The 16640-nt window shown below is 48.0% G+C and overlaps 1 protein-coding gene across 16 annotated transcripts in view; it reads right to left on the bottom strand.

Moving 5' to 3' along the window:
• Positions 1-16640, bottom strand: part of OBSL1 (obscurin like cytoskeletal adaptor 1) — a 164772-nt gene that overhangs the window by 103285 nt on the left and 44847 nt on the right. For 12 of the 16 annotated variants that reach the window (XM_083471620.1, XM_083471629.1, XM_083471628.1 and 9 more), the window contains 11 exons: positions 15723-15989; positions 15025-15294; positions 14146-14412; positions 13120-13386; positions 11493-11605; positions 11073-11226; positions 8746-8907; positions 2269-2373; positions 1333-1599; positions 848-1117; positions 121-337 (listed from right to left, as the gene is read on the bottom strand). In XM_083471620.1, the coding sequence (XP_083327746.1) occupies positions 330-337; positions 848-1117; positions 1333-1599; positions 2269-2373; positions 8746-8907; positions 11073-11226; positions 11493-11605; positions 13120-13386; positions 14146-14412; positions 15025-15294; positions 15723-15989 (2150 nt within the window). In that variant the 3' untranslated portion in view covers positions 121-329. Of the gene's footprint in view, positions 1-120; positions 338-847; positions 1118-1318; positions 1600-2268; positions 2374-8745; positions 8908-11072; positions 11227-11492; positions 11606-13119; positions 13387-14145; positions 14413-15024; positions 15295-15722; positions 15990-16640 lie in introns of those variants that run through there. The other 4 variants (XR_014518542.1, XR_014518543.1, XR_014518545.1 and 1 more) reach the window with 2 other exon arrangements.

Raw genomic sequence — 16640 nt, 5'->3', positions numbered from 1 at the left:
CACAGCTCCAGTGCCTCACTATCCTTCTGCTTGTCTAGGCAACTGATGAGACATCCCGCCCAGAAGAGGCATCTCACCTACCAAAGAGCACCAGCATAACAACAATAATAAACAAACCAGGAATCAAGAGCATTTAATAAAAGCAGATCTTGCTTCCCTTGTCATGCAGAAGAGGGAGATAGGAAGAGGAATTATCTCTCTCTCTGTGTGTGTACAATTCTTCAGGCTGTCCATGCAAGTGTCAAACATGCTGTCTCCACCTTCCCCTGGTAGCCCCAGGGCTTTCCATGCTCACACGTGGCTCTTTTGCTCACAGGGTCTCCCTGATGCTAGCGCTCTGTGAAGAGAATAAGGCATTAGAGAGAAATGCTATCAAGGCAGAGGCACCGTTCAACCACCTCTCCTTCCTTCAGTGATACTCTTAGACCAGGGATAGGGGACCTGTGGCCCTCCAGGTGCTCAGTCCCAGCCAACGGGGCCAGTGATCCGGGCTAATGGGAGTCCCAACAGCAACTGTGGGGCACCACACTGGCTACCCATGGCTTAGAGTGTCTCTTGTTGAACCCAAGCACACAGCCCAGCTTTCCCTTCTTCATTCTGTCACCCAGCACCAATGTGTCATCTCACTGTCTTGTTGTGACCAAGCTAGGTCTACAGCAGCGCCCAAAACCATGCAGAAGGACTGGTCTTTTTCTCCCATGGTTCTTTCTACAGGACAAGGGTTCACCATTCCGCCATTTTAGGATAGAAAACAGCTTGCATTTTTATGTCCTGGAACACACAAACACACATACCCTCTTCAATTCCTTCCCTGCTACCAACCCACTCTGCTGCCAGGCACACGTACCTCGGACTGTGAGGTGGGCTTTAGAACGGGCATTGCCAATTGTAACTTTCACCATCCCACTCATGCCAGGGGTTGTCTGGCAGAGCCTCAGCCTGTGGACATGCCCCATGCTCTCCATGCGCACTTGTGAGCCGGGCTGCAAGTCTTCTCCATTGAGACTCCACTGCGGGCTGCATGCCGGGGGAGCAGAGATTTCGCACTCAAACCAAGCCTCTGCAGGAGCCACCACATCTACGTTCCGCAATGCTCGCACCACCTGGATCCCTTCAGCTGCAGGGGCAGAGAACAGCACCAGTTTCCCATGTGACACAGCAGCCTGCCTGTCCCCCTACAGTGGCACTGCCTGCTTTTCATCATTATCCCCTCTACCCTGGCTAGCAGACAACTTCATACCAAATCCACAGCATTGTTTGCCAGCTCCCCTCTGGGCCCACCCATCTCCACCCCTCTGTAGTTCTTCATGGTACTTGCATGTTCCCCCTAACCTTCCACCAGCAGACGGGCCGTGGAGCGGTCGTCCAGTGCATCACATGTATACAGGCCCTCATCTGCAGGCTCAACGCTGTGGATAACGAGGGTTCGGTAGCAGTCCAAGTTGCAGATTTCGTACTTGTTGCCAGCAAAGATCTCTGTGTCCCCACGGAACCAGCGCACTCGGCCACGAGACTGAGACACTGTGCATTCCAGCGTGGCTTTGTGCCGTGCGAGCACAGTCTTGTCCCTCAGCGGCTTCACGATGCGGATGGGCAGTGCTATGGAAGCAGCAGACACATGCACACGTTCCAGTCCCTCCAGAGATGGTTGGATCAAAGCAACTCCAAAGAGGCTCAAGCTGGCTAGGGATGGAGCCTCAAACCCCACACAGGCACCAACCTTTGTCCTTTGCTAGATACGATACATACCCAGCAACCTGCCTAACATGCAATCCTACCATTCATCAACACAAGTTGTGTGTTCCCTTAAGTTGATACCAACTCATACATGCATCCATTCATAGATCTTCCCAGATACAGGCCTGCTTGCCCAGACTCCCCACATCACACACACACTTTGCTACCACACCTGCTAATCCCAGCCCATTCTTCCCACCTGCCTATATTTAGAGTTCTTTATTCTATTTATGTTGCAGAGTATATAGGCTGAAAAATGTAGAAGATGTGGCAGAAAGTATCTTATGGTTGGTCAGGTTGAGATTATGCTCATAACCTTGTGTAATGGAAATCTCTCTCTATAATAGTACAGCCAGTGACCCAGAGTAACAGAGACCTCCATTTATCAAAACACTGTGAATCCATAACATACACTGGGTGGCATCACACTTCTCCTGCAATGGTCAATCACATCAATCCATGTTTGCCTATCATTGCAATCCATTCTCACATGATATTGGCTGAGGACCAATGGTGAAGCAGCTCCCTTACCCTCCACTTCCAGGCGGGCTTCAGAAGCAGCTGCCTTTGCCACAAAGCGGACCTGGCCCGAATCCTCAGGACGGACACAGCACAGGAGCAGAAAGTGCCGGGTTCCTGTCAAAGACATGAGGAATGCCATCATTCTTAAGGGGGCAGCAGGGCTTCTGCTGCCAGCCCCAGGGAGGACAGGTGTGTGTTGCAATGGTGGTAACTGGAACTACAGATGCTGCACATATCAGCTGTGCTGCTTATTGAGGTAACTATGTGTGTGATCCTATACTCAAGATCTGCAGGCTGATGGGCTTTAGAAAGTGGTGGAAGCCCATCGGCATGACACATATGCTGGCGAAACTCTTCCTCCCATATGCTGATGGAGTCAAGGGCTGAGAGGAGCATACTTGCTTCAAATCCTATACAGTCAAACCTTTGGTTTTTGAATGTCTCGGCTGCCGAATGTTTTGGAAGCTGAATGCTGAAAACCTGAAAGTGAATGCTTACGTTTTTGAACTTCCAAGGTGCATTTTTCAATTTTCCCCATTGAACTTGCTGATAGCCCTTTGTTCCTTGGTTTTTGAACATTTTGGAAGTTGAACAGACTTCCGGAACAGATTATGTTCGAAAACCGAGGTTGCACTGTACTCCTACCACAGCCAGGCCAACACCCTTGGCTGCACAACTTCATGTCAGTACCACCTTCCATGGACTTCAGTGTGACAAGGGAGGGGAATAGCTGCCCAGCCCCACACACCTCCTGCCTCACCCATGTTGGTGCGGCAGTACATAGGATACAATGTAAGCCTGCAGCCTGTCTCACCACCAGCAGCTCAAATGATAGGATATATAGCCTAGGTCTGTTTTTTTCTAGCCTCATGTCATGCACAATTAGAGCTTCCCAGAAGGAACTCTGGGGATAGGAAACACTCTGATAGGGTCTTCAATTCTGCCCCACCCATGTCCTTCGTCACATGTCATGTCTGAACTGTCCGGTTCTGACACCCTTCTCCAAGAGGAGGGAGCAGTGTCTTCCACACATTTAAGTAAGCATTCTGTTGGCAAAGGCGAGGCAATCCACTCTAACCATTGCAAACACTGACTCCTGAGCACTTTCCCCCTAGTGGATCATGTTACGTAGCTCATTCTGAAGGGAATCTGCATGCATGGGGAAGGTGATTGCCCGCAGAGAGCTATGGAGTGGAATGGAAGCAAACTTCAGTCAAGAAACTGGCTCATAGTATTAAGCAGACGGGAAGGTCTGTACGGATGGCAAAGATGCCTCTCGCTGCCTGGACTCTGCAATGTGGGGAGAAAAAATGCTGACAAGGCCTTAGTCAAGTTAAGACAGTACGCCAGTACAGAAAAGATACGAAGATTTGTTACTCCATTTGGCTAGCAGCACTAGACGACCTTCACAATTCTCCCTGCACCCCGATAAGGCTTGAGAATACATCAGTCCCATAAAACAATGGTAAACTGTTTCTGCAGATGTCTGCTCCATGACTTGCCAGTTACAAATACAGAAGAGATTTTTTTTTTTTTTTGGTGAGGAAAAAGTGAGGTGACAACAAACAATAAATCAAAAGGCAGAACATTTGGGGTGTCAATGGTGGATCAAAAAGAGATTGTGCTTAGTGCTACAGCTCACTTCTTTGCTTTATTCTATTTTGTTATACTTCATTTCATTTCAATTTATGTTTAGCTTAGCACCAGTTTGCTAATATGCCTTTGCTTATTCTGGGGCCTTGGGAACCCAGTTTACCTTTTCGCCTTCTCTTTGAGAGAAGAAAGGATTTCTTACTTTGAAACTGTCCCTTCTTTGGTTTTGAAGAAATATTATAATAATATTCCCCTAAAGTAGCCCTTTGGGTTTGGATCTCTGGCTCACAAGCAATCTTGAGCAGATTTAAATTTTAGCAGTTTTTATATATACAGTTTTGTTATTTAATTTTTGCTTGTTTCTGGTGAGGGTTAAATGTCACAATTTTGTTTCTCAGTCTTTCCGCTCCACTTGGATTCTTCTGAATCCTACCAATCGGATCCATCTTCCAAATCTCCCCTAAGCCCACAGTAACTTGATCCTTTGAGGCCCTGCTTGGATAGGTAGATATACTTTCATTTCTCTTTTCTTAATATTTAGACCATAGGTAACATAGCATTAGCTTGAACTGGTCTGGTGGGAGTTTTAGGTGACAAATCAGAGTAGAGTTGGTTTAAGTTCTACATGCCACAAATTTAGTTTGCCATAGTTGTTCAATTAGATTTTTTTGATATTTTTCTTCTGTCTAAGTAGAGCTAAATTTAAAAGGTAAATTTTTATTAATCCCAACACAACATAGAACAGTTATTTCACTTTGGGGCTTCAGATTGCATATTCATATCCTATTTTGTTTTTTTATGTAATCAATGTATTTTATTGTATTGTATACACTGTTCTTTATATTATCCTTTCCTTCTCAAGATTCATTAATATATTATGTGCTTTTAATTTATCTTTAATATTCTTTATGCTTACATCTTTTATAAAGTGAAACGCATTCTGCTGATGCACTTCAAATACATTTCCTGGACTCATTTCAGGCTCTGGTATCTGGCCACAACCTTCTTGCCAACTGGGGCAAATTAAGGACTCTGCTTTCAGAAAGCAGCACGGATGCATGAAGCGGAACAAGCTGTCACTGTACACTGAGTTCCACTGCTACCCCCAAAGGGGAAGGGAGTGAGTCTGCCTATAGTCAGGACGCTCTCTTTCTGTCCTCCAGTGATGGGGAGCTGAGGCATGATCACTGCCTGGGCACTCAAGTGGCACCACTCTCTTAACTCCTCACAAGCAAACACATGGAGACCCCGAGACGATGTCCTCCAGTCATTGCTGCCTTCTTGGGCCACCCTTTACTCTCAGCGGGCTCTTTTCCTATTGCTAAAGGATCTTTCCCACACCCCATTCTGTGCAGCCTAGAAAGAGAACAGTGGCTTTGGGCTTTTAATTTCAGCAGCGCCCTGTGTGACCCCAACATTCAGCACCCCTCCACATCTCACTTTCCAAGTGCGACATGATGTATCCAATTGCTGCATCATGCATAGGAAGCTGTTCTCTGATGTCTGGGTTTGAGCGGCAGGAACTCCCTCTCTGATATATTTTGTTTTAAACCGATAAAAATATGCATTCTGTGGGTGGAACTCAATGTTGCGTTAATCCAATTGTTCCGTCAGTGCAAGCATTGCTGCTTGCCAGACAGAATAAGCTTCCCTCCCCGCTTCCTGCTCTGCCAATTTGGGGTGGGGGTCAGTAGGGGGTGGAGAAGAAATCTCATGGCATTAGTGGGACTCATTGGCTTGGCTCCTGCTGGCACAGCTGTTTAGTTGAATCTGGCCATAAGCGTCTCCCAGGAATAATCTATGCAACAAACAAGAGACCCAAGTAGTGTAATCCAAAAGTATATTTCCTAATACAAATATACATCCATATGTACTTGTGGAGTGAATACTGACAGCTCATATGTCTTATAGAAGCAGACTTTTTAGCCATGTTCTGTAGTGAGGAGTCAGAGTATTAATTTAGTTAGACTCTTTTACGTGGTCGTATGCCTGCATTAGGTAAAATACAGATGCAATCTGGATATACTGCTTGGTTGTTATATACAGTAAATTTGCTTTTAAAACAAGGCATGCTAAAGCTGAGTGGGGGTATGTTGCTCCCTTCCCCTTGCTGGGGCTCAAAATCCCCTCTGGTTCCCAAACTTTTGCCCTTTAGAGTGAGCCCGCTGAAGGATGCTCTGGGGTATGCCTGGATCACCATGAGTCCTTTGGCTCCCTTGTGTCCAGATGAACAGTGGATGTCATTGCTGGCACAGTCCCTGACTGGTATATTGTGCTTGTGTTTCCAGCAATGCTGGCAACATGCCTGTTGTTCTCCCACTGGTTTCTATTTCCTTTTTTAGTATTTCCCCCTACACTTCTCAGGAAGAGTGCATGTAGGATTCAGTGACTGGTCCAACAGCACAGCAACAGGCTTGGCATGAGGTAAGTTTATGTCAGGGACTGGCAGGGCTCTGGTGAGTGTGGATTAATCCAGGAGAGGAGACCAGAGATTTATGAGATTTGGGCTGGCCATGAGGCAGGACCCAGGACGGGGGGGAAGAGGAATAGAGATGGCCACGCAGGACATGTTGGAGGAAGAGTCTGTTCAAGCAAGGTAGGGGCCAGCTGAATCCCCACTATCCCCTGCTCTGCTGCCTCCTAGAACCAGGAGAGGCTTGAAGAGGGAACAGCAGTGGCAGCTTCTGTGTAGGAGAAGCATCAGGCTGCTCTCACACACCCCATCAGATGAGGGTACATAAGCTGGGCTGGGGGGGTGTCCCACTGTTGCTGTAACTGCTCCACACGGCACAGACCTGGGGACAGATGCCTAGAGGCGAGAAGCATGTGTGCATGTGCATCCAAGGCACAGTTGCTGTAAGTGCATGTGCCTTCCTTGGCCACGGGTGCCTAGGACAGTACAGGGTTGCTTAGCCCAGGCCTTTCGACATTTGTGTGTCTGTTTGCATAAGAAAAAAACGGCTGTTGCCTGGGAGCTGAACATCTTTTGGAAAGCGGAGTGTCTGTTTCAATTTCCCAATTGTTAAACCACAAGATTCAGAAGCTGCAGGAGAAATTATTTTCCCCATCCCCATCTATTGCAGGGGTGCAGAATTGGATCTGCCCAACGGGCCGGATCCTGAACTCCCCCACCCACCATGGGCCACTGTGACGGCGGGGACCTATCAATCAATCAATCAATCAATCAATCAATCAATCACTACATTGGGTGATAAAGCTTTAAATGAAATAAGTGAGAGTATTCCTGGTTCTTCCTCTCCTCCTTTGCTGATGTGGTTTGATTTCAAACCACATTCAAAGGAAGATTTTTGAAATCTAGCTGTGGGTGCAAAGAAAGAACGTTCAGGGTAACAGAGAAAAAGGCACCAAATTCGAAAAGTGCTGACTTTTGGCTCCAAAGGACAAATGAAGAACGTGCTTTGAGTGCTCTCCCAGTTCTTCCTTTTAGCCACAGCTTGAAGTTTCCCACTCCTGTCTTCATGACATCAGGTCAGGGAAAGGTAGGTGTGGTTTCCCAAAATGGCCTTGTGGGCCAACCTCTAAACGTGGTAGGCATAATTAGGCCCATGGGCTAGAGGTTCCCCACCAGTGATCTGTTGCAATGACAAATACAGGTGATTGGATAATGCCCATGACAAGTGTCTCGGGCTCCCCCACCCCAGGCATCCTGCGTTCTTTTGAAAGCAGGGCACCAATTGCTCCAACAGCATTTCTGTACAAACTGTGCAAATCCAGCTACATGCCCCATTTATTCCAAAGACAGAGTTATCCATGTGCTTAAATCTGTCATTAAAATCAATGGAACAGAAATGCACTCTACATTAGTGGCAAATGCACATCTACAAATTTATCAGAAGGAACACAGAAAGTTGCATTATTGCTGCATCTGGTTCAGTGTTGCTACGCTGACTGGCAGCAGCTCTCCAAGGCTTCAGGCAGGGTTCTCTCCTGGCCCCACCTGGAGGTACCTGAAATTGAACCTGAGACTTTTTGCATGCAAACTGTCTGTTCTGCCACAGAGCTGCAGCTTTTCCACAGATTCCTCTCACATCTCCTTTCTCCTGTGCTGGAGCACACCTCTCTTCTGAAGAGGATATTCTTCTGTAGCAAAGCTATTTTATTATTAGCAAGGCTGCCACATCTTCAGGCATTACAATAGGATGGGACACTATGTCCCTGGTGCTGGATTTGGGCTAGCATGACTTCCACACGAAGACCAAGGACCACATTTCGGTGTTCTGGCCAGGCACTGCAGGAGAGGCCTATACTTAGGATGAATACAGATGTCACTTTTCACAGCAGCAACCATGAGTGCTTTAACCATGGTGTGAATCTACCCTTGCAACTTGCATTACAGCTGTACTTCTCCTAGAAAGCTGAACGTGGGATCAGTCATCAGGCTTGCTTCTATCCTCACCTTCCAGGGTGACTCAGATGCCATAACAAACCACAGGTATATTGTGATGGGAATGAGCCCACCCCACAGCTCTCCTCCTCCAGTGTGACAAATTATGATTAATTTTAACTATGGTTTGTTTTTGAAACAAGCCCATTTCAAACTATGGGTTCTGAAGCTAGTCTGTTTCAAGCAATCCATAGTTAAAATTAGCCAGTTTAGGGTTGGGATGCAATGCTAAACTAGTTAATTGAAATGGGAAGGAAAAACTTTCAATCTCTTCCTTGAGGCTGCGCTTGAGGAGGAGGGAATGGAGAGAGTGGCTTGTCCCCATCACAATAAACTATGGTTTATCATGAAGTCTGAATGCAGCCATTGTCTCACAATTTGACTTGTCATCAGTTGTCCATGAGCAGCTGCAATTCTTGCTTGCCTTGACCCAAAGTTAGAGGGGATCACATCCCAGCACCACCACAAGACGGAAGGGGTTCACTTACCTTCCTGCCGTATTTTCACAATGCTGCTGACTTTGATTCTCTCCCCATCCCGGAACCATTCGCCTTTCACCTCCTCGAGTGACACCTCACACATGAAGACAGCATTCTCGTTCTCTCGCACACGCACATCCTCCAGCTCCCGCACAATCTGAACCTGGCGTTCTACAGAGGGGGAGAAAGCCATGAAGTTGGGGCTGAGGAGCGCCTCCTACTGGGTGTCATATGGGCTTACGGGGTCCACAGAGAACACTGCATCTGACCTGTTTCCACCCCTGACCGTGGGACTCCTTCTGGTTATTACTGGCCCAGAAAGACTGATCTCATCCAAGCAAACTTCCTTTTCCATGAATTGGCTGATTTTATGAGAATCAGTAAATACGTACATTCTCTCAGACTATAAAAAAGAGCTGGATTAGACAAAGTGCCTCCCTAGTCCAGCATCTTGCTTCCCTCAAATGCCTTCAACAGCAGCCTCTGATCAGGGATTTTGCCCTCCTGAATTTTGCCCTCCTGAACACCTCCCCTTGGATATACCTGCCCAGACCCTTAGGTCATCATTGGAGGCCCTCCTCTTAGTGCCCCCTCCAGTCAAAGCACAGAGAAAGGCTGCAGGAGAAAGGGTCTTTCCAGTGGTGGCTCCCTGACTATGGAATGCACTCCCCAGCGAGACCTGCCTGGCAACAACGGAGCCAATCCGATTTGGAAACTCCCAAGTGGCACAAATCCCGTAAGGGCTTGCATGTGGAACCAAATTTTAAAAAGTTCCATATGCAAGCCCCACTTGTAGAGGAATAATTAGAAATGTGCTTTAAGGCTCCTGGTTGTTCTTTTGCAGCTGCATCTTTACCTGCCGTCATCTAATATCTAGTGTGAGGCAGCTAGCCATGGCTGGGGGAAAACAGCCTCACAAGCCCAATTAGGACCCCGACAGGCCTAATTTGGCATGTGGGCCAGATGTTCCTCATGTTCTGACTTAAAGAATTCACCATTAGTATTCATTTCCTCTGTCTTCCTCTACTTGGATCAAAGAGCTTACAAGTGCCTAAAGAGCTTAAGATACTACTAGGGTTTCCTAGTCTCCTGAGGGATATTTACACTCCAGACAAACTGGTTTTACATCAGTTTAATGTTCATAATGTTCATTATTTCCTCCAAAGAATCCTGGGATCTGTAGTTTTGTGAGGTGGATTGAAATTCACCTTTCCCATCATAGAACTACAGTACCTGGGGTTCTTTGAGAAAATGGTTTCTTAAAATCAATTTAAGTCTATGTAACCCCAGTCGTTACTTTTTCTGGCAGGAGCAGCAATACTTAACTGGTCAGTCAAGGGTCAGGTATGCCTGGAAATTATACAGTGGTACCTCAGGTTACATACACTTCAGGTTACATACGCTTCAGGTTAAGAACTTTGCTTCAGGATGAGAATAGAAATCAGGCTCCGGCAGTGGGGCAGCAGCAGGAGGCCCCATTAGCTAAAGTGGTGCTTCAGGTTAAGAACAGTTTCGGGTTAAGTACGGACCTCCGGAACGAATGAAGTACTTAACCTGAGGTACCACTGTACTGTCTGAATTAGAGTGGGGTGGGGTGTCTGACTTACTCATTCCAGTTGTGCATGAGAAAGCTGGCTGTCCTTTCTCAGGGACGAAGGACAGCACTCTGTGCTTGCCCAGAGACATCTCTAGCATTATTATGGCGTCTTGAATGTCAAGAGATATCCTGGCATTAAATCAGCTTTCAAAGCTGAGCCCTGCTCAGATTAAAACTTGAGAAGCTAGAGTCCCATCCTCCCCACTAATCCCCTCCAGACTTTCCTGCACAGCTTGCTTTCTACCACAGAGCTGGGAGACATCATCACCCAACGAGTCATTCCTCTTCCAGCCCAGTCCCCAGTCCTAAAAAGGGATATCTATGCTTTTAAAGCAACCTTGACACGAGGCTGTCAAATGTTTTCTTGAAGGTTTTTAAGGAAGTAAGGTTCCTCTCCTGGGCATGCTCTTCCATTGCTGAAATGCTATTATAAGTTAGAAAGATTTCCTTTCAAACCCAGCACTGAATGTTTATCCTTAAGCACGGCTTCCTGTACATGCTGTACAAGCTTCAAGAACAAGACTCTGAGTCACCACGGTGTAGCCGATCCCAAGTCTACCTCCAAGGCACAAGAGAGGCAGTGCCAGGAAGATGCTGCAGGGGGGTGAGTCTACAGCATATGGTAAAAGGGAACAGCAGACAACCCCCCACCCAGAGAATGTGGAGTTAAAGGGCGCTTTGTATAGCCCAACCCTCTTTCTCGACCTCTGATCCCATATGCAGCCCAGGCCATTCATACCAAAGACCCTCAGTTTGGCAGAGGCACGGCAGTCACCAGCATCGCATGTGTACTCGCCCGCGTCTTCAAGGCCGCAGTGGCTGAGCTGTAGGAGGCGCCGGCGTCCCACTGAATACATGCGGCAGTTTTGCCCTGTCTGGATCTCTTCCCCATCCTAGGGCAGCCAGGGACACAGAAAAGAGAGGCTGGTTAAGGGCTGAGCAAGGCAGCGAGAAGGAGAATGCCAGAGAGCAGGGGATTGGGTGCTGCTCTCGGGTTCGCTAAGGGCACAGTGGGGAGATGTGGAAGCGGGCATCGCAGAAGCACTGGCTCACCCTGCCACAAGCCACGCTCTTTGGAAGGAAAACCACTGCTCTTGGGAGCTCCGGGGAGCTCCAGGAGAGTTAAAGGAGGGGGCAATGCTAGAGATAGCACCCTCACCTTGTACCATTTCACCTCAGCCAGGGGCCGGGACAGCTCACACTCAAAGGTGGCTGAGCCTGTCTCAGGGATGCCCATATCCTGGGGAAAGCGCAGCATAGTAACTGGCGGCTCTGCAGGGACAGAGACAAAGGCGGGTGCAGGTGGCACAAAGATGCATCGACTTGGAGACCGAAAAGATCAACAAGACAGCATAACGCTCTGCTTAGTCAAGGCAGGGCACTCCCTGCAGCCCTTACCCAAGTTCAGTGTGGAAGGCACACACTCGCCCAGCTTCCTTACCTCTTGCCTTCACCACTCCCAACCTGACCCCACGGTTAGGTGCTTCGCACTTGACACAGCCCTGCAGAAATAAGGAGCTTTGGACATTGCTCCATAGGAACATATAAGAAGAGACCTGCTGGATCAGATGGCAAAGGCTTATCTTGCCAGCACCCCACCTCCCACACTGACCAGCCAGATGCCTCTGGGAAGCCCACAAGCAGGACATGAGGGCAACCATCCTCTCCTGCTGCCATTCCCAGCAACTGATATTCAGAGGCAAGGTGCCTCCGATACTGGAGGCAGTACACAGCCATCAAGACTAGAAGCCACTGATAGCCTCACCCCAGGTGAGCTTGCCATTTTAATGCTATCTAAGCTAGTAGTGATACCACATATTGTGCCAGCAAATTCCGTAAGTATCAACTGAGAAGTTTAGTGTAACTGCAAGTGCTGTATTGAGTGTAAAGCAGCTCAAAGCAGTGACAGGCTGAGTGTCTTGTAGGACTAGTGCAGGGATGGGGAATCTCAGGCCCTTGAGACTCTCTTCCGGCCACCCACCCAGCCCCGCCACATCTCTCGCAGGCCCTGCTTGGCACCTTCCTTGAATGTTCTTGCTTGGCTGGAATGTGCCCTTGAGAACTCTGATAATACCTTTTGCTTGCCTGGATGGAGGATAGAAAGGGGTGCGTGAGTATGTACAGAAACTGGCCCATTATGCAGAGGCACAATTAGCATTAACTGCTCTGCCCATCTTTCCCCTGGCTCCACCCACCACTGGCATGTGACCACCACCCCAAGAAGGCTACACAGCACAGAATGCACATGGCTGAATGGAAATGATGCCCCATCCCTGAACTAGTGCTTGTTGTGGTCAATGCATGTGAAGGGGAGAGATGCGCATCTCCTAAAACACAGTGGATGTGCCCCGGGGGTGGGGGGAGCTGCAGCCCAAAGACTGCATTTGCTGCTTGCAGAAGAGAGCATTCTATGTGAGCTGGCACTTCTGTGTTGGTGCTGAGGATAGTGGCATTGGATGCATTTTGTTTCTGCTTTGCTCAGGTACTGAAGAGCCCAGACCCAGGGGCCCAACTGGGCAGCAGGAAGCATCATTACTGCAGTTCCAAACCCAGACAGCTGCACATGGGAAGGAAGGAAGGAAGGAAGGAAGGAAGGAAGGAAGGAAGGAAGGAAGGGGCATGCACAGGGCTTTCCTCACCTCAGGGCCATTCCAGGCACTATCCCCATTCACATCTCCTTCCCACTGCTTCCCCTTGACTGCCCATCCCTGCTGAATCTATTAGGTGGGGCTCATCTAGCACAAGACAATTCTGCCCTTTGCGCATGGACTGCCTTGCCCCAGTACCTTGGACAGTAAGGCGGGCACTACTTCGCACGGTGTCAGCGGTGAAGGCCACGGTCCCTGAGTCGTCCAGCGTGAGCCCCAGCAGTGTCAGGCTGTGCACAAAGCCCGTGGCGCTCACTCGGCAGGTGGAGCCTGGCTTCACACGGATGCCATCGCGTGTCCAGACCCCGGCCACATTGGCGTGGGACAGCTCCAGTTCAAACGTCACAGTCTCCTTTTCAAAAGTCTCCACATCCAACAGAGGCTTCCTCACCGTCACCCTCCGGGCTGAAGTAGTGGGGAAAGAAGGTTAAAAGATTAGTGCAAGTTCCATTTTGGTTTTGCCAAGAAAGCAGCCTGCTCCCCAAGAATAATGTCAGCTGGCTAGGAATGTTATTGATTTATTGCATTAATTCAAATGCATTTCTAAACTGCTTAATTAAAAAAAAATATGGTGCACACTACATACAATATGACAAAAATCCATTAAAACAACTACAGCCTAAAATAAACAAAACGGTATTTTATTAAAAAACATATAAAACAGATTCAGGAGATTCATACACAAGGTGGGCTCCAATCTTAAGAGTTTGCCTGGGCCAAAAGGCAAGTCCTTACAAGTCATCCTAAGCAACTGATGGTTGCTGCTTCACATATGGCAAAGGTAAGGATATTTCACAGAACAGGGGCAAGAGCTGAAAATGCCTGTTTTCAGGTATGTAGAGTTTTGTGTCTGTGACACAAAACAAACCTCCTCCAACAGAGGTACATGCAGAGGAGCCTTCTCTGAAGATCTTAAGGTATGGCAGGTTGGTAGGGGACGGATGCTCCTTCAGATATTTGGGTCCGAAGCCATTTAGGACATTAAAGGTAAGCTCCTTGTATTGGGCTCAGAAACGAATAGGCAACCAATGTAACTCCTTCAGCAGCAGTGAATTATGATTCTATCTGGCTACACCAGTTAAAATTGTGGCAGCCACAGATAACCTACAGCCAAGATCAGAGAGACAAAAAAGGATGGGGAAGAAGCCAGAGGTTGGCACCTACGTTCCACACTCAGCCTGGCTTGGGTGCGGTCATGCAGGCTCTCACAGCGGTAGGTGCCTCGATCTGCAAGCTCAATGTTGTGTATGGTAAGGGTCCGCTGAGACCCACATGCCTCCATGGAGTATTTGGTGTTCTGCTGCAGAAGGATGCCTTGCTTCATCCATTGCACTTCTGCACTCTCCAAGCTCAGCTCCACTTCCAAGCAGACGTCTTGCCCTTCCTCAGCCATCAAGTCACGCAGGGTCTGCACAAATATCACCTGAGCCTCTGCAGGAAGAAGTCAAAGATTGGTCAACTACAGTTTCATATCCTATCCCGGCATGTTACCAGGCCATGCCCCCTGCCTCTCTAGCAGGAGAGAACCATGAATCTGTAAGCGCCAAATTATAACCATTCAAGGTTCAGGTGCGTTTGGCATGCTGGTTGGAACAGAATTTGGTACTGGCTACAGAATCCAGCACCCTGAGAATCTCAGCTTTCGCTTCTTGAAAGTGCAAGGACCTGTAGAGCTACAGGGGATTAAAAAAAAAATCAATTGTGCAGCAGCAGGCAAAATCTCATAAGACAAGGGGTGAGGGTGAGGTTTAGCAGAACTTCCAATAAAGCTTCTATTGCCAGCCCTGCAGGGCTAAAGAAGCAAACTATATCATGCCAAATAAGCAAAGACAGGCAATCGTTCTTAATTTGTTTACTTTATTCAGACAGCAGAATTTGCATTTCCTTAATGCACAATTCAGAAGCAGGGTGGGGCACATGATACATAGGGTAAATACAGGTGTCCCTACTCCAGCTTACTACCAATATGTGCCACAGCCCGGCTACTTAGATGCTCCTTTGATCCATCCCAAAACCACACGCTAGCATCGCCTTTCTTCTTACCTTGCACACTGAGCCTGGCTGAACTCACCAGACCTTCTGCGTGGACACTGACTATGCCAGTATCACTCAGCCGACACTGCTGTATGGTGAGGGTGTGGCACAGCCCAACCCTGGTGGTGGCGAACCGCTCACTGGGCACTATATCTTGGCCATGGTGCTGCCACTTGAGAGCCACGTCATCTGGAGACACCACAGCCTTGAAGGTGGCATCATCCCCCTCCAGCACAGTTAAGTTGTGGAGCTCGGAAATGATTTCCACTGATCTAGGGACTGGGGAAGAAAGTGCTTAGAGTCAGGGGTGGCTAGGCCTGTATTGGGGAGCCCCTGGCTACCCCTGAAGCCTATTGATACACAGTATCTTGTCAGTCCAGTGGGGGTATCCCAGCACCCAGCCCTCATAGCATCTCAGTGGCCCACAATAAAAATGTATGTAGGATTATGGACACAGGTTATTGGAACCAGATCAAGTTGTTCCATGGGAAATAATATAGGTAGCTGCCTTATATGGAGTCAGACCATTGGTACATCCCATTCAGAACTGTCTACACGGACTGGCAGCAGCTCTCCAGAAATCTGAAAGGCGTCTTTCCCCATCGCAGTCCTATCTGGAGGTGCTGGGGATGGAATGTGGGACATTTGGCATGCAAAACATTGAATGCAAAACCACTGAGCTCAGGCCCTTTCCCCAAAGGACTCACTCTGCACTGTGAGGATGGCGAGGGTGCGGTCATCCTTGCTTTCACATGAGTATTCACCAGCATCCTCAGGCCCTACGTGTCTCAGGGTCAAGGAACGTTCCCGTCCCTCTGCTCGGATCTCCTGGTGTTCATTGGCTTCCAGCTCCTGCCCATCCTTCAGCCAGAGAACATCCCCTTTGGTTTTGCACAGCTCACACCAGAACAACACCGTCTCCCCCTGCAGTGCCAGCACATCTGAGAGACCCCGAACAAACTTCACTGGCAGCTCTGAGGAGGGCAAGGAATAGTACCACTGAGTTGAGAAGGCAAAAGGCAGAACACTTGCTGTCTTACATACTGTGAGTGGTGGTGGTTGTCTGGAAACCTGCAGAAAATCCTGATCATGCAGCAACTCAAATCTTTTGCAGAAGCCCAAGACCCACAATTCTTTCTAAATTTCCAACCTTCATGAAAACAAATAAATATTTGAGGACATAATTTTCTGAAGAAACCCAAAAGATTGAGGAACAGCTTTCACTAAGTTCAGAAGGAAAGGCTTCTGAAGTAGCACTCTTCACTCACTCTTAACTCTTCCAAATTGCTGAATAAATAAGGAACTTATGTGAACACATGCAAACATGCATTATTTATGCCAGTCACAGAATTTGAGCACAGGGAACTGGAGTCCCTGCTTTCCAATCTTGGCTACAAAAGGGCTGGACTGTTCCAAGCTCTACACCAAGCCAAAAATGCCAGTTGCTGAACCAAGGAACAGAAAATCTTGTGTAAATATAATATGGCAGATAAGTGATTTTAGTATTTTATGTAGAAAGTACAAGCTGCTTTCATAAAAATGGTGGCAGGGGTTGGAGAAAAAATAAAAATCCTGTATAAATGAAGTTGCCTTATAGTATACAGTACCCACCAGCCACTGAACCC

Source organism: Podarcis liolepis, assembly GCF_965112155.1.
Source record: "Podarcis liolepis genome assembly, chromosome: 1".
NCBI classification, from domain to species: Eukaryota; Metazoa; Chordata; class Lepidosauria; order Squamata; family Lacertidae; genus Podarcis; species Podarcis liolepis.
Note: the sequence above shows the minus strand (reverse complement) of the source record. Positions and strands in the feature narration are given on the sequence as shown.